Here is a 22,282-nt window from a genome sequence, read left to right on the forward strand (position 1 = left end):
TTGTATTAATGTGCCTGCGAGCTACAAAAAGTAAGGTCACAGGATTAACAGTATGATGGCAGACAGAGTTAAGCAGCTCGCAGAGAGAATCGTCACTGAAAGTGAAGATACTAAGCCATTGAAAGATAGGATAAGAAGGTGCACTGTAGAGTTGTGTAGACAGTTTAAGGAATTGAGGTCCGACGTAGGTTGGCAGCAGGAGATAGTAGATTGGAAGGAGTGGAGGGTGCCTATCCAGATGGATTCAGACCAGGGAATTCATTTCACAGGAAGAGTCATTAAAGAAATGTATAGATTTAAATAAAAATAGAAATTCCACATTCCCTACCAGTCACAGAGCTCGGGGAGGATGGAAAGGATGAACAGAACTCAAAAAAAAAATCAATAACAAAAGCAATTCAAGAGACAGGGAACAGCCCAATATTCTAATGCGCCTTAGGGCTACCCCAAGCAGGACCGCCGGGTTCACCCCTTTTGAAATACTGACAAGGAGAGCAATGCAGTTACCTGAGGGAATCATAGTAGGAGTGGGAATTCATAACACCCAATTAAATACAGATCAGGACATGACACGGTTAATCCAAAGCCTAGCTACCAAGCTTGAAAGTCATGAGGGGACTATCAATAAATTGATTGGGATTAAAAAAATATTTCCGATGAAGCAAGCAGAAATAATGTTTGCAGCACCTATGGATCTTGGGAACTGGAACAAGTCTGAGAGAATTTAAGACAGATTAATGAAGGGGTAGTTCCTTTATGGGTAACTAATGAGCATTATTTAATCTTTCATGACACAAGGATCATGACTTGACCGGTTGCCAGCTCAGAGGTTTAACATGCATATATAGAATGAATGTTGAATGTATAGTGGATAGCAATAGGCTAATAGGCATTGTATTAGTAATACCTCTGATACCCATGTCAACACCCAGCAGGACATTATATAGAGTAGAAAATATTGGGGTTATACGGGGGGTGGGGGGGGGATCACTGTATTAAATACTATGATATTCCATCATACGCAGTAGACATAGAAGGAAATGTAGTTAGCACCACATTAGAAGGGTGTAGCAGAGAAGCCACCGCAGTAGTATGTGCACATCCGATATATGAGATGGAGGAAGCGAAGTGTGGATTTAAAACAGCAGCAAACTGTACAATGGAAACTATATGGGTTGCAAAAGAACCAATCCATTTTGTATAAACAGGGAATGGGAGATATCGTATTACCACGTGGCAGCAGAAGATCCAATACAGGAACAACCGGATATGCCCCATCCACAATCATTCAGTGTGCCTACACCCACAGGCGTCAGCAAGGGCAGGGAAAATGGAACTGATCAAAATATACAAGAGAGGATAACTTGACACAGTATTTGAATCAGTTGTCCTATGAAATTCCCTTATTACCCGAGCACCTAACCGTGATTTGGAGACAGGCTCAGCAGATATACAGAACTTACTATGCACTGCAGCAATTGGTTAGAGCCTTAAAGAGGATATCGAGCAAATAGGTTCCTCCACATGGTGGTGGTGGAATTGGGGCTCAAATGTACAGAAAAACCCCTGGATTCGGATTGTCTCCCATTCCTTAGTTATACTTCAATTGATATTGATTATATATCTAACATACTTGATTCATCACACCCGGAAGTCACAAAAAGGTGGCACTGCGGGAGTTTTAGTAGGTGGAGGAGGAATTTAGTAAGCCTGAGGCCTGAATTGAATGGCCAGATGATACAGATGGTCTGACGGTACCCTTTACAACCCAAAGCTGAATGACTGGCCAACATCAATGGGCGATGGTGCAAAAGGGATGGACAGTACCACTATAGTTGGCTACCTTGGGCTAGGCCAAGGGCCAAAAGGGGGGACTGTTAGGAGGAAGAATGTAAAATAGAATTTATGGTAAGGGAGAATTCATTATAAGGGAATGAATTACTTAAATTAGAATCTATAGGCAGGCCAGCGCAAATCAGTAAATCAACAATTAAACAATTCAACCAGATGAACCTTATACACTCTCAAACTTTGTACATTCTCAGGGTTTGCAATCACCAGTAAGGTCCTGGGAGCTAGACTGGAGTCAGAGGATGGCAATAACATAGATTAAGTGTACTCTTCAACAGATAGGGGAAGAACAGATGGTCCTAGTTTAGGTAGGAGGGCTCTGCCTGGGTGAAAACAAATAGGGACATACGGTGCATGTATTTGTTACCAGAGATGTCTATTTAATGTAAACCGAAACGTTGACGAGATCAGAATCTGGAAACTGTTCTTGTACGTGACCAATAATGTATAAATATATTGAATACTTGTAATTTAGCAGAGTGCTATCTCAAGCTGCATTGAAATGGTTCTCCCCTTGCAATTGCTCGAATAAACAATTGTGACCTATACCTGAGACTCCTGTGATCAGTTTGTCAAAGTGACCACAACACTTACTGTACTAAACTTAAATAAGGGTAATTACAAAGGAATGAGGGCAGAGTTGGCTGGAGTAGACTGGGAAAGGAGTTTAGCAGAAAAGATGGTTGACGAACAATGGCAGACGTTTAAAAAAATGTTTCAAAACTCACAACAAAGATATATCCCAGTGAGCAAGAAGGATTCTAGGAAGGGGATAAACCAATCATGGTTAATCAGGGAATTTAAGGATAGTATCAAATTGAAAGAAAAAGCATACGATGTGGCAAAGATTGGGCCAGAGGATTGGGAAAGTTTTAAAAGCCAACAAAAGATGACCAAAAAATTAATAAAGAGGGAGAAAATAAAGTAGCAAGTAAACTAGCAAATAATATAAAAATGGTCAGTCAGAGCTTCTGTAAATATATAAAAAGAAAGAGAGACCAAAGTGAACATAGGCCTCTTAGAGAATGAGGCTGGGGAAATAATGGGGAACCAGGAAATGGTAGAGGAGTTGAATAAATAATTGGCATCAGTCTTCACGGTAGAAGACACTAATAGCATTCCAAAAATACTAAATAGTCAAGGGGCAAAAGGGGTGGACAAAATAAATACAATAACTATCACTAGAGAAAAAGTACTAGGGAAACTGATGGGAGCTAAAGGCCGTTAAATCCCCTGGACCTCTTGGGTTGCATCCTAGGATATTAAAGGAAGTGGCTGCAGAAATAGTGGATGCACTGGTAGTAATCTTCCAAAAATCCTTAGATTCTGGAAAAGTCCCAGAAGATAGGAAAACTGCCAATGTAATGCCCTTATTCAAAAAGAGAGGGAAACAAAAAACAAGTATGGGTCAGTTAGCTTAACATCCATCATTGGGAGAATGTTAGAGTCTATTACAAAGGATGTAATAGCAGAGCATTTAGAAATGCTTATTATAATCAAGCAGAGTTAGCAATGGCTTCATGAAGGGGAAACCATGCCTGACAAATTTATTAGAATCCTTTGAGGAGGTAACAAGTAGGATAGATAAAGGGAAAGTAATAGATGTAGTATATTTGGCTTTCCAAAAGGCATTCGATAAGATGCCGCACATAAGTCTACTTAATAAGATGGTGTTGGGTGTAGTATATTAGCATGGATAGGTGATTGGCTAACTAATAGAAGGCAGAGAGTTGGGATAAAGGGGACATTTTCAAGATAGCAATCTATAACAACTGGAGTGCCATAGGGATCAGTGCTGAGGCCACAATTATTTACAATATATATTAATGACTTAGATGAGGAAAGTGAATGTACAATTGCCAAGTTCATAAAATCACACAAAAATAGGTGGGAAGGCAAGTGGTGAGGATGACACAGAGTCTACAGAGAGATATAGATAGGTTAAGTGAGTGGCAGATGGAATATAATGTGGGAAAATGTGAGGTTATGCACTCATAATATTATTGGTAACCATCCACCATCTGCAGAAGGAAAAAGGCGCCCTCAGCCATGGTGACATATCTGAATTTAATATTACAACCAAAGGAACTTAAGAAAACAAAACGACAAAGGTGTTAAAAATAACACCAACTATAAAGACCTCATTGTGGGCCAACACAAAAGCATCAGTGATAAACCCATGGTGTGCCTAAGGTGCCTTATGTTTACGTTTTTGGATGCTTCGCCTTGGTACTGCCTCCTTGCTGGGAGTGACATCTGAGACCAGCCTGCTCACTCTGCTGTCCTGATGGCCTGGATAACCTAGGCAGTTGTCCTCTGGCCCATGGAGCCTGTGCTGGCCCCGTCTGGGAGGGAGCTGCCAGTTCCACAGCTGGCATCGCCCCAGTCGTCACAGCCTAATCGGATGCAACGGTCACTGGCAGAGGTGCAGAGGAGCTGCCGCCCTCATCCAGAGCACCCTGAGAGGAGCCCGCAGAGACGACAGGCAGCTGCTACGCCAACGCGAGCTGGGAAACTTGGCGCCCAGACCATCTCCTACACTGGCAATGACCAGCTGAGGTCAATGCTGATGTGAGGGCTTGCAGGTCCAAGTGCATCCCCAGGGAGTTCTTATTGGTCTCCTGGAGGAGCCTCTCCACTTGAGTTGCCACTCTTTCCATGGAGGATGGATAGCGCTTGGCCATGAGGCTCATTGCATCGGCGATAGTCTGCATAGACTCCTCCACCATGGATACCAAGCCAACCATAGCCTCTTGTATCTCTACCAGATGCACCTGCACACCCTTCCGCATTTCATGTGTTTGCTGCGTCGTGAACAACTCCAGAGGCACAACATCAGCCACCGAATGATCATGTGCCTGGTCCCCTGCAGTCTTCCGACTGCTGGTACCAAGGGCACTCTCTGTCTCTGCCAGCTCCTCCAGTAACTGTGAAGTGCCCTCTCCACTGTGCCCCTGGGACGCTAGCCGATGTTCTAATTCCCACCGAGGTGCTAGTATCTGCGCTGGTGCCTGCTTGGCAGAGATGGTGTGACGCTGGTGAATCTGTGACTTCAGGGCCCTCAGTTGTGAAATGAGGCTTGCTGCTCCTCTTCTGGCCCTGCTCCGCTGATGCTGATAGGAAGGACAAGATCAGTTAATGTGGAGACAATGCCAATCTGTATCCCTGTCCCCCAGATCACTATGCGCTCATCATTCCATAAGCAGTGGTCAAGCCATGTTGCAAACTTCAATCACTGAAAATTCAACAGTGCCATGGCTGTTGGGAGAACAATGGTGACCTCACTGCTAGGCACACATTCCTGCCTGTGGCACCCCAGCCTTACTGACATCGGTGGACCTGGGCGCATGGCGCCTCTCCAAATCTAGGGCTCCTGCTCCAAGCAGCTGAGAATCGCCAACTGGTCCTCACCTGCTCAGCGGCATTATGTGCATTCTTCTCCTGAAAAGGAGAGAAGAGAATTGATTAGTGCTACTTGTACCTGGATTCTCTTCATGGATGGCCCACCCCAACCAGAATGGGACATTGCAGGGCTCCTGTGCCTCCTCACCCCGCTGCTGCCGAACTCTCACGCAAGGATGTTAGGCCTGTCCCCCCCACCAACCCCCTTGGTTAATGCTGCCTACATCACATTAGGCACCACATGATCTAACCTTCCATAGCAAGGAGGCCCAAGCACATGAAGCACAGAGGACAAGCCACCTTGAAGCTCCTCTCACAGCATGTCATCACCCTGAATTTGACATGTCCTGGAGTTCCAACACTGTGTCTAGGTGCAGCTCCTTCAGGTTGCCCCCAAAACAGTAATGTGGGTCTCAGTGTACCACATGTTGTGGGTGCAGAATCCATCTCTCACCACCCTCTCATGGTGACCTCGGCATGGGCAATATCTGCTGGTCCACCCAGCGAAGGACACATGCCTTCAATGATTCAATGCAGTCACTACACTCAGACTTGGGGTTGGGGGGGTGCGCCAGGGGGGAAAGCCTAATTCCTGGGTTAAATGACCAATGCCAGCATGATACTCACCCTCCCCGAGTGCAACAGGTTGTTGAAGCGCTTGCGACACTGGATCCAGGTGCATCACGTTGTGGGAGCTCACTATCTCCGCCACCTCCTCCCAGGCATGTTTGGTCATGTGGGTGGGGTCTTCCTCCTCCCGTCCTGGGGTACGAGCACCTCCCACCGTGCTGCCACCTACTCGAGGAGGGCAGCAAAGCAATTGTCAGAAAAATGAGGGGCACAGTGCTCCCCTGTCCTACCCTTCTGCCTGACCTGTTCAGCAGCAGTGCTCTGGGGAGCCCTTCCACTGGCCATGATTCACAGCCTTTGAAAGGCTGCAGCAGCCTTATAAAACAGGCTGCCGGCTCACCATTGGACCCGGCAGTCATTGCAGTCCCGTTGCCGCCTGCCCACTCCCGCTGTCCTCAGGAGTCACGATTCACGCTGGGCGGGCCTTAATTGGCCCGTCCACATAAAATGGCAGTGCTGACCTGAACGCAGGTGGTGATTGGGTGCGTGCCTGCCCGCCCCCGCACCACCCACCTGACAGGCAGAAAATTCTGCCCTATGTTTTGCAATATTTCAATGTATACCATGACAGTCAGCCAACTCCTTGATCTTCTGAAAAATACTTGGAAATTAGGTGAATTAAATGATATTTTGTACTGAGTCCCCCCAAACTGAATTTGCCATGGCAGTGTCTCAACCAATCATAGCTGACTTGCCAACCAATCAGCATTCTTTTTCTCAAGCAGTATATATTATTTATTTCTTTGCAATGTAGAATTCTTGTGTCTGTCCTGATGAGTGCAAAACAAAAAGCTTTGACAGCATGTCTCTTTTCTCAGCAATATTTAAGTTCTCTACTACCAAGTGCCGAAACTGAATTCTGTGAATGTTTTAGATTCCTGTGAAATTTCTTGCCAGTGTAGGGGGTTCCCTTTTTCCCTCAGAGACCCTCCCCATGCTCAAGGTCATGAGACCAGATTTACAAGTGTATGGCTTAAACAGAATGACCAGCGAGACAAGTTTCTTCTGATAATTCACAATTGCTTTATTGAATCACGCACAACCCCACAGTACAAAACCCAAAATTTAAATCAACCTATTCCCAGTACCTGACACACAGTCATCATGACTCAGCTAAAACTTACAAAAATACAGGCAAAATACCATGTCCTGTCCTGAAACGTTAAGAAAAAAAACCCCTCAGACCAATATCACCAAAATATGGCTGAAACAAGTTATAAGGTACTGGCAAAAAACACCAAGTTTTCACCCCAAATCTTCACAAAACCCACAGATCAATATCACTACGATGTGGCTAAAATTTACAATCCCCAACACGTCTGGTCTGTCTGGTGTTCACTGTGGGCCTGAGTCAAGGTGACCAAACTTGACCCTTCTTCCAATTGCAGCCCAAAACAGTATCACCATGATATGGCTGGAAGCACTTACAATCCTCAGCATGGCTGGTCTGTCCAGTGTTGATGTCCTGGAGCTGAGATGACTGACCTCCAACAATCAAAACCATCTTCCTTCGTGCTAGGTATGACTCCAACCAGTGTTCCCCCTGATTCCCATTGACTCCAGTTTTGCTAGGGCTCCTTAATGCCACACTCGGTCAAATGCTGCCTTGATGTCAAGGGCAGTCACTCTCACCTCACCTCTGGAGTTCAGCTCTTTTGTCCATGTTTGAACCAAGGCTGTAATGAGGTCAGGAGCTGAGTGGCCTTGGTGGAACCCAAACAGGGCTCATTGAGCAGTTTAATGCTAAGCAAGTGCCACTTGATAGCACTGTTGATGACGCCTTCCATTACTTTACTGATGATGGAGAGTAGACTGATGGGACGGTAATTGGCCAGGTTGGATTTGTCCTGCTTTTTGTACAGGACATACCTGGGCAATTTTTCACATAGCCAGGTAGATGCCAGTGTTGTAGCTGCACCGGAACAGCTTGGCTAGGGGTGTGGCAAGTTCCGGAGCACAAGTCTTCAGTACTATTGCCGGAATATTGTCAGGCCCCATAGCCTTTGCAGTACCCAGTGCCTTCAGCCATTTCTTGATATCACGTGGAGTGAATCGAATAGGCTGAAGACTGGCATCTGTGATGCTGGGGACCTCCGGAAGGATCATTCACTCGGCACTTCTGGCTGAAGATTGTTGCAAATGCTTCAGCCTTATCTTTTGCACTGCTGTGCCAGGCTCCTCCATCATTGAGGATGGGGATATTTGTGGGGCCTCCTCCTCCAGTGAGTTGTTTAATCGTCCACCACCATTCACCACTGGATGTGGCAGAACTGCAGAGCTTAGATATGATCCATTGGTTGTGGAATTGCTTAACTCTGTCTATCACTTGCTGCTTATGCTTTCTGGCACGCAAGTAATCCTGTGTTATAGCTTCACCAGGTTGACACCTCATTTTTAGGTATGCCTGCTGCTGCTTCTGGCATGCCCTCCTGCACTCTTCATTGCACCAGGGTTCATCCCTGGCTTGATGGTAATGGTAGAGTTGGAGATATGCCAGGCCATGAGATTACAGATTGTGTTAAAGTACAATTCTGCTGCTGCTGATGGCCCACAGTGCCTCATGAATTTCCAGTCTTGAGTTGCTAGGTCTGTTTGAAATCTATCCCATTTAGCAAGTTGGTAGTGCCACACAACACGATGGAGGGTATCCTCAATGTGAAGGTGGGACTTCATCTCCACAAGGACTGTGCCGTGGTCATTCCTACCGATACTGTCATAGACAGGTGAATCTGCGGCAGGCAGGTTGATGAGAACGAGGTGAAGTATGTATTTCCTTCGTGTTGGTTCCCTCACCACCTGCTGCAGACGCAATCTAGCAGCTATGTCATTTAGGACTCTGCCAGCTCGGTCAGTTGTGGTGCTATTGAGCCACTCTTGGTGATAGACATTGAAGTCCCCCATCCAGAGTACATTCTGCATGCTTGCCACCCTCAGTGCTTCCTCCAAGTGTTGTTCAGCATGGAGGAGCACTGATTCATCAGCTGAGGGAGGGTGGTACGTAGTAATCAGCAGAAGGTTTCCTTGCCCATGTTTTACCTAATGCCATGAGACTTCATGGGGTCCGGAGTCGATGTTGAGGAATCCCAGGGCAACTCCCTCCCAACTGTATACCACTGTGCCACCACCTCTGCTGGGTCTGTCCTGCCGGTGGGACAGGACATACCCAGGGATGGTGATGGTGGTGTCTGGGACATTGTCTGTGAGGCATGATTCCATGAGGATGACTATGTCAGGCTGTTACTGGACTAGTCTGTGAGACAGCTCTCCCAATTTTGGCACTAGCCCCCAGATATTAGTAAGGAGGACTTTAGGACTTTGTGGGTAAATTGGCATGGAAATGCCATAGCTTGGCCTTGGTGGGGGGGGGGGGTGTGTGTGTGTGTGTGGTGGTGGGGGGGTGCTGGGGGAGTGGTGTGCATGAGGGGTCATAGGGGCTGGTTTGGGGCCCTTAGCTAGCATGGGAGGCATGTGAAGGACCATTTGAACTCACCTTTTAAAAGGTTGTCTCATGTGGACTAGGATTCATGACTCTTCTGAGGGGCCGCGAACCATGACTGTTTAAAAACCTGGCCTGACTCCATCACAATTGTGGAGGAATAGGACATGCCTATCACCGCAATGGAGCCAGCCAGATCAGGAGTGCTGCATACATGCTTTTGATATGAACCAATTCAAACCCTTTAAAGGCACTGCTAAAAATTGGACAGCCCGGGAGCGGGGTCGGCAATCCTGGAATCAGGACCTGCCCGTCATTCCGATTTGGTGAAAATCCAAGGTACCTAATTGATAAGAGAGTCGGATATCTCAAGGCCCACTTTAGGTCTCTGAATAAAACCTGATGGAGCTCTTTACCAATGACGGATGGACTGCAGCTGTTTGTGAAGGCAGCTCACCACCGCCTCCTTAAAGGCAGTTAGGGATAAACAGCAAATGCTGACCTTGCCAGCAACTCTGACATCCCATGAAAGAATAAACAAGATCCTTGGTTGGGCTCAGTGAGTCCAGTACCTGACTTTCTTTTTGGTTGAAGTGAAGAGGGATGTGGGATGCTTCCTCTTGCAGTGTAGCTTGGGTCTCTAAAGTGTACTCATGAGGCATCAAATTCTACAAATTTCCTATTGACCATGTTGGGACAAAATCTGGCTTGGCCTCTACTTTCCTAATTGATGCAATTGTTCTGTACTTGTTTTGCAATGAGTATGTAAGGAATTTCTGCACCATATCGCTATATTCAAAGTATTTAGCACTGGAATGCAAAATAACTTTTCAGTTTCTGCTGAAAGGAGGCTGTTCAATTCACCTCTATTGTATCAGGGCTCACTTGTTGACCTCTAGTTTCACTATCTTTCACTCCAAGTCTTTCTGGGCTTGCAGCGTTCTGAACTTCTTGGCACAAAGAAAAGGCAATAAGGTTGCTGTGGTAGTTCTCAGATAAGTTGGGAGATATAGGATTTCCTTTTCTTAGGCATTAGGTAGGTGAGTTGTAATTACAGGACATTGCTTTCTAAGAGTGTGGGGTTCAGTTGCCAATATTAAAAGTGCAGTGTTTGGTTTGTGAGGGCGAGATGGAGGGCATGTATCCTATGGTCCTTTTGTTGGAATTCTATACCCTGCCCATACTGAAAAATAGTTCATGAGCCCACTTCCTTTTAGGCGGGTCACTCAGCAGCCATCGGGCCATAATTTGGCTCAGGGCAGTACTTCCAACTCCATCTGGGAGGAAGTTGTTTTCAAGAGTTGCCTGCCAAGCAAATGGTTGGCAGCTCTCTAGTTCCAGCAGCATCACCAGAGGCGGTGGCTATTGCTGAGACTGCAGCCAACACCCCAAGAAGAGACACCATGGACCCCGGACTTAAAGTCTGAGGTTTCACTGAGGCCAGGCTGGCAGGCCCCACTGAGGAAATGTGGTGTGCCACGTTCGTCAGGGCAAGAGGTAAAATCCCAGCAGTGTCAGGAGGAGGCCTATAACTGGCCATTAATTGGCATATGGAGGCCAGACCCAGGCCTGGCACCTCCCCTGCTATGGGTAGAATCCCATCAGAGGCAATTGGACAATAGGCATAGTGCTGCCACCATGGTGCCCAATTTTATGCCCCCCATCTGCCAACCTGCACCCTGGGGTGGACATAAAATTCCAGCCCATGTACCTTTTTTGGCAGCTCTTCACTTGGGGGAGTTGATATTACTTAGAGGAAATATAGTTATAGCTGAGGGTCTAGCTTGGCCTAGTGAGTAGAATTCATGTCTCTGAGAATTAGTAGGTGTGGATTCAAGCCCCAATCATGACCACTGATGACCCAATCACACAATCTAAGATGTCAGTACAATACTGCACGAGTGCTGCACTGCTGGAGGTGCTCTCCTTCGAATAACATATTAACCTGAGACCCTGCCTACTTCCTCCATGAGTATATAAGAACACATGTCAGTATTCAAAGAAGGCAAGGGAGGTTCCCCTGATGTCCTGGCGAACATTTTTCTCTCACCCAGCATCAGCATATAAACACATTGGAAGCAGTTCAGAGAAGGTTTATCGGACTAATACCTGGAATGGGTGGGTTGGCTTATGAGAAAAGGTTGGGCAGACTAGGCTTGTATCCTCTGGAGTTTAGAAGAGTGAGAAGTGACTTGACTGAAACATATAAGATCTTGAGGATTCTTGACAGGGTGCATGTGGAGAAGATGTTTCCTCTTGTGGAATAAACTAGAACTAGGGGTCACTGTTTAAAAATAAGGGGTCACCATTTAAAACAGAGATGAGATGAAATTTTTTCACTCAGAGGATCGTAAGTCTTTGGAACTCTCTTCCTGAAAAGGTGGTGGAAGCAGAGTCTTTGAATATTTTTAAGACAGAGGTGGATAGATTGGTAAGCAAGGGGGTGATAGGTTATTAGGGGTAGGTGGGATGCAGATTTCAGGTTACTATCAGATCAGTCATGATCTTATTAAATGACAGAGCAGGCTCGAGGGGCTGAATGGCCTACTCCTGCTCCTTGTTCACATGTTCAGTAAAATAGAGTATCTGTCATTTATCCAATTGCTATTTTGGGGATCTTGCCATGCACATGACACGCCATGATACATGACAATTGCTGTTTTCCTTGGGCAGCCCACATCTGGTACAGAGGTTGAAAGGCACAGTTTAAGCCTACTCACAAAAATCACTGTTCCACATGTGGGGTGGAAATGGGAATTATAAATATATTTGATTAGTTTAGCCTGAAAAATTTGGTCTAGTGTTCTGCTTTTTTTTACTGGCTTGAAATAATAGGAAACGCATATTCTCCATTGAGGAATTTACCAACCTTGCAGCTAATTGTCAGATCTGGGCTATGTTCAGTGTGGTTTCCATCACAGAAGATGTAGTCTGCTTCCAAGAATGTTGTCAAGCCATCTAGTTACAAAGGTGTGTGATTTCACTTAAAAATAAAGAACCAAAATGTTATAATGTCTTGTTACAATGTATACGATAGAATTAGCATGTAACTTGAAACTGCAACACAGTCAAAATCTGTTATCTCAGAAGCAAAAACTAAAAATCCATTGGTATAATTTAAAAAATGTATTAATGGTCTCTCATGCTATGGACCATTTTCTAAGATCCAGTGCATCATATTTAAATAGTAAACATTACTGAAACATTTCATTAAACTGAGCTACCCAATTTTTGAAATAAAACATTTATAGGTTCAAGTTTGAAGTTTCAAAGACAAAGGTGTTGAACACCCACAAAAAGAATGAATGTTTTATTTCTGCATCAGCTGATTATAGCTGTGGTTCCCCTTTGAATTCAATGGATACAGTAATTCAGGAGTAGAAGGTTTAAAAAAAAATCACTAATACGCAAATTCATTTGGGGATTAAGAGGTTCTTCTCTTAAGTATACAGTTTGCAAATTTCTGCTTGTCGCAGAAACACAACATAAAACAAACTAACAGAAGACTCAATGTAAAAAGTTCCTACAAATTGCTTTGTCAATTAGAAATTCTGCTGCAATTCCTCAGCCATTATGCAATAGCCTCCCATGCTTAACTAACTAATAACAGAATATTTTGGTATTATTAAGTATACATAAATGAACAGCTGAGTGACTATTCTTAATATGAAAAACAGCAGTGCAGTAGACAAATAGCCCATTGAAATATATAACTATTTGTTTCACAATGATAGCAAACTGTGCTTTGTTCGACAATGTTGATTGAAGTAGTTGAAATTTAGTAGAATTTTGAAACAAGCTTAATGTACATTTATATTGAGTCCTGAGTAATGCACCATTCTCTACCTGCAAGATCACTCCTAATGTAAGCAACAAGTAATTTTATTATAAAGTACAATCTCATTACACATTGGTATGTATTCAATTTAAACACCATTCCAGAATATTCAGGGAAAATGTCATGAGGTAAAATTTAAATAGCAAACTTGACCAATTCAAATTCCTTTGTTAACTCTTTAATAGTTTTAAAGTCGGACCAAAGGGTTCAATGGCCACAGTGTGGAACAAACTGTCAATCCACAGCTTCGTTATTAGCTGTTGATAACTTGCTGAAATTAGAGTGCCCAAGAAAAGTGTTTTTAATTCTACAATTTTGCTGATAAACTTTCTAAATTAAACATTTTGAATTATAATAAAATGAAAATAAATTGTGCTTTTGTTTACAAACAAATCTACAAAAGAGATTTCCTTAAGTCTTCAAACATGTTTTCAAATAAGACAATATTTCTTCACCTGATGACCATATCACAATTGACGGCTGCATAGAACCAGAGCCTCTATCAACCAATTCATGAATCAGTTTTTCTAACTTGTACCCTTTTCTGACCATAGCAACATCACACTCTTTCAAACCTTTAATGGGGCACAAGTCATTCCCTCCATCACCAGTATAAATAGTTTTTTTATATTGTATCCCTGCTTTAAGTTGATTAGCAACAAAGTCATCCAATGCTATTTTTTTGCAAAGATTATCAGGGCATTGCAGACAGTTGTGAGAATGAAATTTCTCAATTGTAAGATGATTTTGTTCATCAAAATTTGCTGGATTTGTAAGAATGCTATTAAATACTAAACTGCTGTTTGTTACTTCCAAGATCCAATTGATGAAAAATGTATTTGAATCAGAAATTATTATGCAGTCAACTTGATCTTTGTTTTGGCAAATGAACTTCAGGAGATCATCCATCCCTGGAGTATATGGCATGGATTGCATAACCTGTTTCATATCAGATTCCTTGATTCCTTGGTCTCCAATATAGGCAAAGACCTTTTGCATGTATTCATTCCAGTGTTTTCCATCATATGTTTCGTGGAGCCAGTCTGGAAGCTTCTTTTCAGGTATACATTTCACAACCCAAGTGTCACTGTTCCCATCTACAATTGTGTGATCAAAATCAAAAACAAGTAAACTCTTCATTCTCTGGATACTTTATTCTGTTTAAAAAAAACAAGAAGAAATGAATGGTTTGGCATGGCTGAAACTCTCATGTTGACTATAATAGAAAACTATGGACAAGTCCCCTACTACATTCCCTACATCGTTAGTTATGATTAGTTGGTCCCCTACATTGTTAGTTACAATGCTGGGAAATTCCACAATAGAGAAGCTAAGTAATTTGATGCAGCCCCAGTATTCCTACTCTGTGAACAAGTTCACACTGGAAATATAAAGCTGAGGGCAAACCCATATCCTGTTTTTCTTTTGAGTACTGCACAAGTAAACTAATAAATTATGGTGTATGACAGAATCATAGGTCTGTTGTGCTTCAAATTAAGAAAACTCCATTGTACCTGTGTGTGTAATTATAGTGAAGCTGGGAAATTGCAATTTTTAAGATCGGATCATGCATTTTTGTTAGGCTTTTCTTTGTTTTTTTAGGCCTGAGGGCCTGCCAATAATTCAAAAATACAGATACTGGAGTGCAGGTGCCAGTTTCAAGGGAAATAGATGGTGTTCGTTTATATTACTTGCTATCAGGCCTCAATCAGGTCAAGATGGTTTGTTTAATAGGGTCCAAATTGTAACAAGCTAGAGTATATTTATATTTTTAATTCATTAGTATTTCCTATCAGGACTAATAAATCAAAATTTAAAAGAAAATTTTTAAACAAAGCTAACTTTCCAAAATAAAATTATGATACACTTTGACTACAACCAAATCACAGTACTTAAAAAAATGTTTTAAGATCACTAAATATCCAAAGAACAAATATTTGGGCTAAAAATTGGCAATGGCGAAGGATGTGGGAAAATGTGAACTTGTCCACTTTGGCAGGAAGAATAAAAAAGCAGCAACTTATTTAAATGGGGAGAGATTGCAGAACTCTGCAGTGCAGGGGGATCTGAGTGTCCTGGTGCATGAAGCACGAAAAGTTAGTATGCAGGTACAACAAGTGATTAGGAAGACAAATTGAATGTTGTCATTTATTGCAATGGAATGGAATATAAAAGTAGGGGTGTTTTGTTACAGTTTTACAGGGCATTGGTGAGACCACATCTGGAGTACTGCGTATAGTTTTGGTCTCCTTATTTAAGGAAGGATATAATTGCATTAGAAGCAGTCCAGAAAAGATTCACTCGACTGATTCCTGAGATGAGGGGGTTATCTTATGAGAACAGGCTGGGCCTGAATCCAATGGAGTTTAGAAGAATGAGAGGTGATCTTATTGAAACATATAAGATCCTGAGGGGGCTTGACAGGATGGATGCTGAAAGGATGTTTCCCCTTGTGGGAGAGATCAGAACTAGGGGGCAAAGATTAAAAATAAAGAGGTCTCCCATTTAAAATGGAGATGAGGAGAATTTTTTTTCTCTCAGAGCGTCATTAGTCTGCAGAACTTTATTCCCGAGAGTGTGGACGGGGCAGGGTTATTGAATATTTTAAGGCATGTGTATATAGAATCTTGACTAACAAGGGAATCAAAGGGTATTGGAGATAGGCAGGATAGTGGCATTGAGGCCACAGTTAGATCAGCCATGATCTTGTTGAATGGCGGAGCAAGTTCAAGTGCCCCCACTATTTCTCATCTACATGCTGCCCTTGGCAACATCATTGAAAAGCAATTTGTTAACTTTCATATATATGCTGATGAAATCCAGCTTTACTTCTGTCTGTGAACTCGAGTGGTCATCCTATGTTCTTGCACATCTTTCTCTCTGTCTGGTGTGCATTGTTTTGTTGCTGTTTCACTGTGTAAACCCTGTTGCCTTTCTCTTGAATTAACTGAAAGCTAGCCGTTTGGGTAGTCAGTGTATTTATCTATTTACCAGTGGCTTCATGTGCTCTGGCAGTGCCTACAGCCTGCAATATTGTAAGCTTGTCTTTTACAATTAATTATTTTTGTACTTCAGGGTGTGCAGAGCCTCAAATGCGCTGATTTAGCAGCCTTTCATATGTATCCTTAAATTTACATTTTTAGGCTGCATTTTTCAATCTTATGAAATTTACAACCAGTACACCCGATTCCTCCCCCAGGCTTTGAAATTCATATCGGTGGATATGATTTGACTTTGACCGGAGCTGTGTGCTGAATTTTTCAAAATTTTATCTGGATTTTTGCAGTTGTTTTCACTCAGCTCCCAGGTATTAAACAAATTTGACCCTTTCTCTCCTGCCCACAAAAGGATGTAGCTGACCCTTTCCTTCTTCACTAGTGCCTTTTAGAAAGCTATCAAATGTCAGTCGGCACTTATGTTTAAATTTCTCAGATGTCCCTACGACACCAGCAGCCTCCCAATTCATATCATAGCTGGAGCTGTGTGTTTATTGCTGCAGTGGTAGCCATTCCATTTTTGATGGATTCACTCAGTTTTTCTCTCTCTCTATTTCGGATTGATTTTTCAACCAAATTAAGCATTAAATTTGTTTAAAATGTTTTGGTTTTTACTGACAGACACCCCACTGCCACCATGTTATGTCTACTGGTTCCTATAAGTTAGAAATAATTGCACTTTGGACTCAAAATTCTGGAGCTTCATCAACTGTATTCCAAGAAACTCTAAGCCAGTTAGCCCAATGTCTGTCATTGGGAAAATGCTAAAATCCATTGTTAAGCAGGTAGTAGCAGGATATTTAGAAAATCATAATAATTCAGACAGTGTCAACTTGTTTTGTAAAAGGGAAATAATGTTTGACAAATTTATTAGAGTTCATTGGAGATGTAACAAGCAGGATGGATAGAGGGGAACCATTAGACGTAGTGTATTTGGATTTACACAAAGCATTTGATAAGGTGCCACATATAAGGTTACTACACAAGATAATAGCTTATGGTGTTGGGGGTGATTTATTAGCATGGATAGAGGACTGGGGAACTAACAGGAAACAGGGAGTCGAGATAAATTAGTCATTTTCAGGTCGGCAGACAGTAACAAGTGGGATGCTACAGGAATCAGTGCTCCGACCTTGACTATTCACACCCTATATTAATGATTTGTATGAAGGGACCAAGTTTATTGTAGCCAAAATTGATGATGATACAAAGATTGGTGGGAAAGCAAGCTGTGAAAAGGACTCAAAGAGTTTTTAAAGGGATATAGATAAGTTAAGTGATGGTGTAAAAATTTAGTAGACGCAATATAATGTTGGAAAATATGAGGTTGTCCACTTTGGCAGGAAGAACAGAAAAGCAGAATATTATTTAAATGGAGAGAGACTGCAGAATGCTGCGGTACAGAGGGATCTGGGTGTCTTTGTACACAAATCAAAAAAAGTTAGCATTCAGGTACAGCAAATAATATTGAATGTTGGCCTTTATTGCAAGAGGGGTGGAGTATTATAGTAGTATTATAGTCTTGCTATAACTGAAGGGACATCGATGAGACTGCACCCAAATACTGTATACAGTTTTGGTCTCCTTACTTAAGGTGGGATATACTTCCATTGGAAGACGTTCAGAGAAGGTTCATTAGGCTGATTCCTTGGATTAGGGGTTGTCTTACAACAAAAGGTTGAGCAGGTTGGAGTTTAGAAGAATGAGAGGTGATCTTATTGAAACATATAAGATTCTGATGCGGTTTGACAGGTTCACCAGACTTCTTCCGGTGATGGCGGGACTGTCTGAAGAGAGATTGGGGAAACTGGGCCTGTATTCTCTAGAGTTTCGAAGAATGAAACCTACAAAATACGTAAAGGAATAGACAGGGGAGATGCAGATAAGATGATTCCCCTGGTTGGGGAGTCTAGAACCAGGGGTCACAATTTCAAAATAAGGGGGAAGCAACTTAGGACCAAGGTGAGGAAAAATTTCTTTTCTCAGTGGGTTGTGAATCTTTGGAAATCTCTACCCCAGAGAATGGTGGAAGCTCAATCATTGTGCATGTTTAAGGTAGAGATTGATAGATCTCTGATTAGCAATAACATAAAGGGTTATGGGGATAGTGTGGGTAAAAGGCATTGAAGTGTTCGATCAGCCATGATTGTATTGAATTTTTAAAAATTCATTCATGGGAATATGGGCTTCGCTGACTGGGCCAGCATTTATTGCCCATCCCTAGTTGCCCTTGAGAAGGCCCTTGCAAACTGCCTTCTTGAACAGCTGCAGTCCATGTGGTGTAGGTAGACTCACAGTGCTGTTAGGAAGGGAGTTCCAAGATTTTGACCCAGTGACAGTGAAGAAATGGCGATACATTTTCAGGTCAGGATGGTGAGTGACTTGGAGGGGAACTTCCAGGTGGTGGTGTTCCCATCTATCTGCTGCCCTTGACCTTCTAGATGATAATGGTCGTGGGTTTGGAAGGTGCTGTCGAAGAAGCTTTGGTGAATTCCTGCAGTGCATCTTGTAGATGGTGTACACTGCTGCCACAGTGCGTTGGTGGTGAAAGGAGTGAATATTTGTGCGTATGGTGCTAGTCAAGCGGGCTGCTTTGTCCTGTCAAGCTTCTTGAGTGTTGTTGGAGCTGCACTCATTCAGGCAAGTGGGGAATATACCATCATACTCCTGACTTGTGCCTTGTAGATGGTGGACAGGCTATGGGGAGTCAGGAGGTGGGTTACTCATTGCATGAATCCTGGCATCTGACCTGCTCTTGTAGCCACAGTATTTATATGGTTAGTCCAGTTCAGTTTCTGGTCAATGGTAACCCCCAGGATGTTGATAGAGGGGGATTCAGTGATGGTAATGCCATTGAACATCAAGGGGCGATGGTAGGATTCTCTCTTAGTGGAGATGGTCATTGCCTGACACTTGTGTGGCACGAATGTTACTTGCCACTTGTCAGCCCAAGCCTGGATATTGTCCAGGTCTTGCTGCATTTGGACATGGACTGCTTCAGTATCTGAGGAGTCATGAATGGTGCCGAACATCATGCAATCATCAACGAACATCCCCACTTCTGACCCTATGATGGAAGGAAGGTCATTGATGAAGCAGCTGAAGATGGTTAGGCCGAGGACACTACCCTGAGGAACTCCTGTGGTAATGTCCTGGAGCTGAGATGATTGAACTCCAACAACCACAACCATCTTCCTTTGTGCTAGGTATGACTCCAACCAGTGGAGAGTTTTCCCCCTGATTTCCATTAACTCCAGTTTTGCTAGGGCTCCTTGATGCCACACTCTATCAAATGCGTCCTTGATGTCAAGGGCAGTCACTCTCACCTCAATTCTGGAGGTCAGCTCTTTTGTCCATGTTTGAACCAAGGCTGTAACGAGGTCAGGAGCTGAGTGGCCCTGGCAGAACCCAAATTGAGCGTCAGCAAGCAGTTTATTGCTAAGCAAGTGCCGCTTGATAGCACTGTTAATGACTTTGCATTACTTTGCTGATGATCGAGAGCAGACTGATGGGGCAGGAATTGGCTGGGTTGGATCTGTCCTGCTTTTTGGGTACAGGACAATTTTCCACATAGCCGGGTAGATACCAGTGTTGTAGCTGTACTGGAAAAGCTTTCCTAGGGACGCGGCAAGTTCTGGAGCACAAGTCTTCAGTACTACTGCTGGAATGTTGTCAGGGCCCATAGCCTTTGCAGTATCCAGTGCCTTTAGCCATTTCTTGATATCACGTGGAGTGAATCAAATTGGCTGAAGACTAGAATCTATGATGCTGGGGACCTCCAGAGGAGGCCGAGATGGATCATCCACTCGGCAATTCTACTGAAGATTGTTGCAAATGCTTCAGCCTAATCTTTTGCACTGATGTGCTGTGCTCCCCCATCATTGAGAATGGGGATATTTGTGGAGCCTCCTCATCCAGCGAGTTGTTTAATTGTCCACCACCATTCACAACTGGATGTGGCAGGACTGCAAAGCTAGATCTGATCCATTGGTTGTGGGATGGCTTAGCCCTGTCTATCACTTGCTGCTTATGCTGTTTGGCATGCAAATATACCTGTGTTATAGCTTCACCAGGTTGACACCTCATTTTTAGGTATGCCTGTTGCTGCTCCTGGCATGCCCTCCTGCACTCTTCATTGAACCAGGGTTGATCCCCTGGCCTGATGGTAATGGTAGAGTGGGAGATATGGCGGACCATGAGGTTACAGATTGTTTTTGAGTACAATTCTGCTGCGGCTGATGGCCCACAATGCCTCATGGACGCCCAGTCTTGAGTTGCAAGATCTGTTCGAAATCTATCCCATTTAGCACGGTGGTAGTGCCACACAATGCGATGGAGGGCATCCTCAATGTTGAAGGCGGGGCTTCATCTCCACAAGGATCGTTTGGTGGTCACTCCTACTGATACTGTCATGGACAGATGCATCTGTGGCAGGCAGATTGGTGAGGATGAGGTCAAGCATGTTTTTCCCTCTTGTTGGCAGAGCAAGCTCGATGGGCTGAATAGCCTTCTCCTGTTCCTACGTTCCAATGCTGAGAGGCGGAATCTCAAACTAGGAGGCACAGTTTAAAAATAAGGGGTCTCTCGTTTAAGGAGATGAAGAGGAGTTCTTTGAGCAATGGAGGCTGGGTCATTGATATATTCAAGGCTGAGTTAGACAGATTTTTGATTGGCAAGGGAGTCAACAGTCAAGGGTGGGGTGGGGTGGGGTGGGGGTAAGCAGAAAAGTGGACTAGAGGCCATAATCAGATCAACCATGATCTTGTTGAATGGCGGAGCAGTCTGAATAGATTGAATGTCTTATTCCTGCTCCTGTTTCTTAAGTTGGATTTTGAATCTCTCCATGTGGCTGGTAGACTGATACATTGTTACCCCATACATGACTGCAGTGCAGCAGTAATGTGGCACTCTGGTATACATTCACATTACAATTAGTTCCTAGTTCTTATGAATAATGTAACAATATAACACCCTAATAATTTCCACAAATATTTGACTTTGGATTTGGTCATGCACAGCTCTCTTCAAGCTGCAGACTCTGGGTAGGCCGCAACAAGAAGTCTCAGTTTTCCTCGTATAGATTTACTGAAGGGACTAAGTGTAAAACTAAACCAGCAGTACGGAGGGTAAATTATTAATAACCCGACCGATACCCTACCGTCTGCAGCAAGCTTCAGATTTCCGAACTATTTTAATTATTGTACCTGGGCGGGATCATCACTGCTTAAAGGAACGACAGTTCAAGCATGAAATACCTTTGTAATGTCTTGAAGACCTTCATTGAACAGGAATCCTTCACTCAAAGTCACAGCACCTAAGTTGCCGGGCTGTCGGAAGTCCCGCTTCGCTCCACTCCCACACACCGCCCAGCGGTGGCGCTCACGAGCGGCCTGGCCCGCTGCTCCTGCTGCCCCCGCCGCCGCCGCTGCCATTGACGGAGTATAGCTCCACCCACCGGCAGGTTGCCTGGAAGCCGGGGACATACTCCTGAGGAAGGGGGCGGAGCGTTTTCTTCACACTTCCGGCGCTGTTGCTGAGCAACTGGCGAAAGGGAACACACTAAAGGGTTGTTGTGAGTTGAATGAAATAAGTGATTCGTGTCCGCGCTCGGACATTAATTTCTGATGCATGTTTTCCTTTTCTTAAGCAAATGGCGACAGCTACAAACCTCACGCCTCCAAACAGAAGACCGATGAGTACCGATAGCAGCAGTTCCAGTGAGTTTTTATAGAAAGGATCAAAGGACGCGCACTGCCATGGTGCATTTATACTGGTTGTTGCCAAGCAGTTTCACTCGGCACCGATCCTATAAATCCAGGAGTCAGTGTCTGAGGCATTGGGCATGGGGCGCTGAGATCTGAGGCTTGCTCACTATGTCTCCATCGTTCCAGTGGCCTCATTAAGGCCCTGCAAATTATTTATCTTAATTGCATCATGTTTTAATGGTTAAAGACGGCAGACAATATTTTTGGTTTGCATACAGTCATTCGAGGGTAAAGGATGATGCAATTTTTACAAAATGCTTTCAACCAGTAACGGAAGTAACTTCTTTTGAGTGAATGTTATCAATCCAACACTGTTCAGTAGACTTCACCATGTTAGTTGATGATATAAGTGAAACAGGAATTG

The 22,282-nt window shown here is 43.7% G+C and overlaps 2 protein-coding genes across 5 annotated transcripts in view; one reads left to right on the forward strand and one right to left on the reverse strand.

The window, feature by feature from the left end:
* Positions 1-12,616: 12,616 nt before the first annotated feature.
* Positions 12,617-21,546, reverse strand: phospho2 (phosphatase, orphan 2). 2 transcript variants are annotated; one of them, XM_041200414.1, is made up of 2 exons: positions 21,409-21,546; positions 12,617-14,314 (listed from the first exon to the last, which is right to left on the reverse strand). In XM_041200414.1, exon 2 carries the CDS (start codon positions 14,295-14,297, stop codon positions 13,569-13,571), a length of 729 nt encoding a protein of 242 aa, XP_041056348.1. In that variant the 5' UTR covers positions 14,298-14,314; positions 21,409-21,546; the 3' UTR covers positions 12,617-13,568. The 2 variants fall into 2 exon arrangements, with proteins under 2 accessions (XP_041056348.1, XP_041056347.1); XM_041200413.1 differs by having other exon boundaries at positions 21,358-21,517.
* Positions 21,547-21,677: 131 nt separating this feature from the next.
* Positions 21,678-22,282, forward strand: part of ccdc173 (coiled-coil domain containing 173) — a 69,657-nt gene continuing 69,052 nt past the window's right edge. Inside the window, exon 1 of one of the 3 annotated variants that reach the window (XM_041200409.1) lies at positions 21,678-21,725. Coding sequence is in view for 1 of the 3 variants with exons in the window: in XM_041200407.1 (XP_041056341.1) it covers positions 21,804-21,870 (67 nt within the window). In the remaining 2 variants the exon portion in view is untranslated. Of the gene's footprint in view, positions 21,871-22,282 lie in introns of all 3 variants that reach the window. The other 2 variants (XM_041200407.1, XM_041200408.1) reach the window with 2 other exon arrangements.

Source organism: Carcharodon carcharias, chromosome 12 (genome assembly GCF_017639515.1).
Source record: "Carcharodon carcharias isolate sCarCar2 chromosome 12, sCarCar2.pri, whole genome shotgun sequence".
Taxonomy (NCBI): domain Eukaryota; kingdom Metazoa; phylum Chordata; class Chondrichthyes; order Lamniformes; family Lamnidae; genus Carcharodon; species Carcharodon carcharias.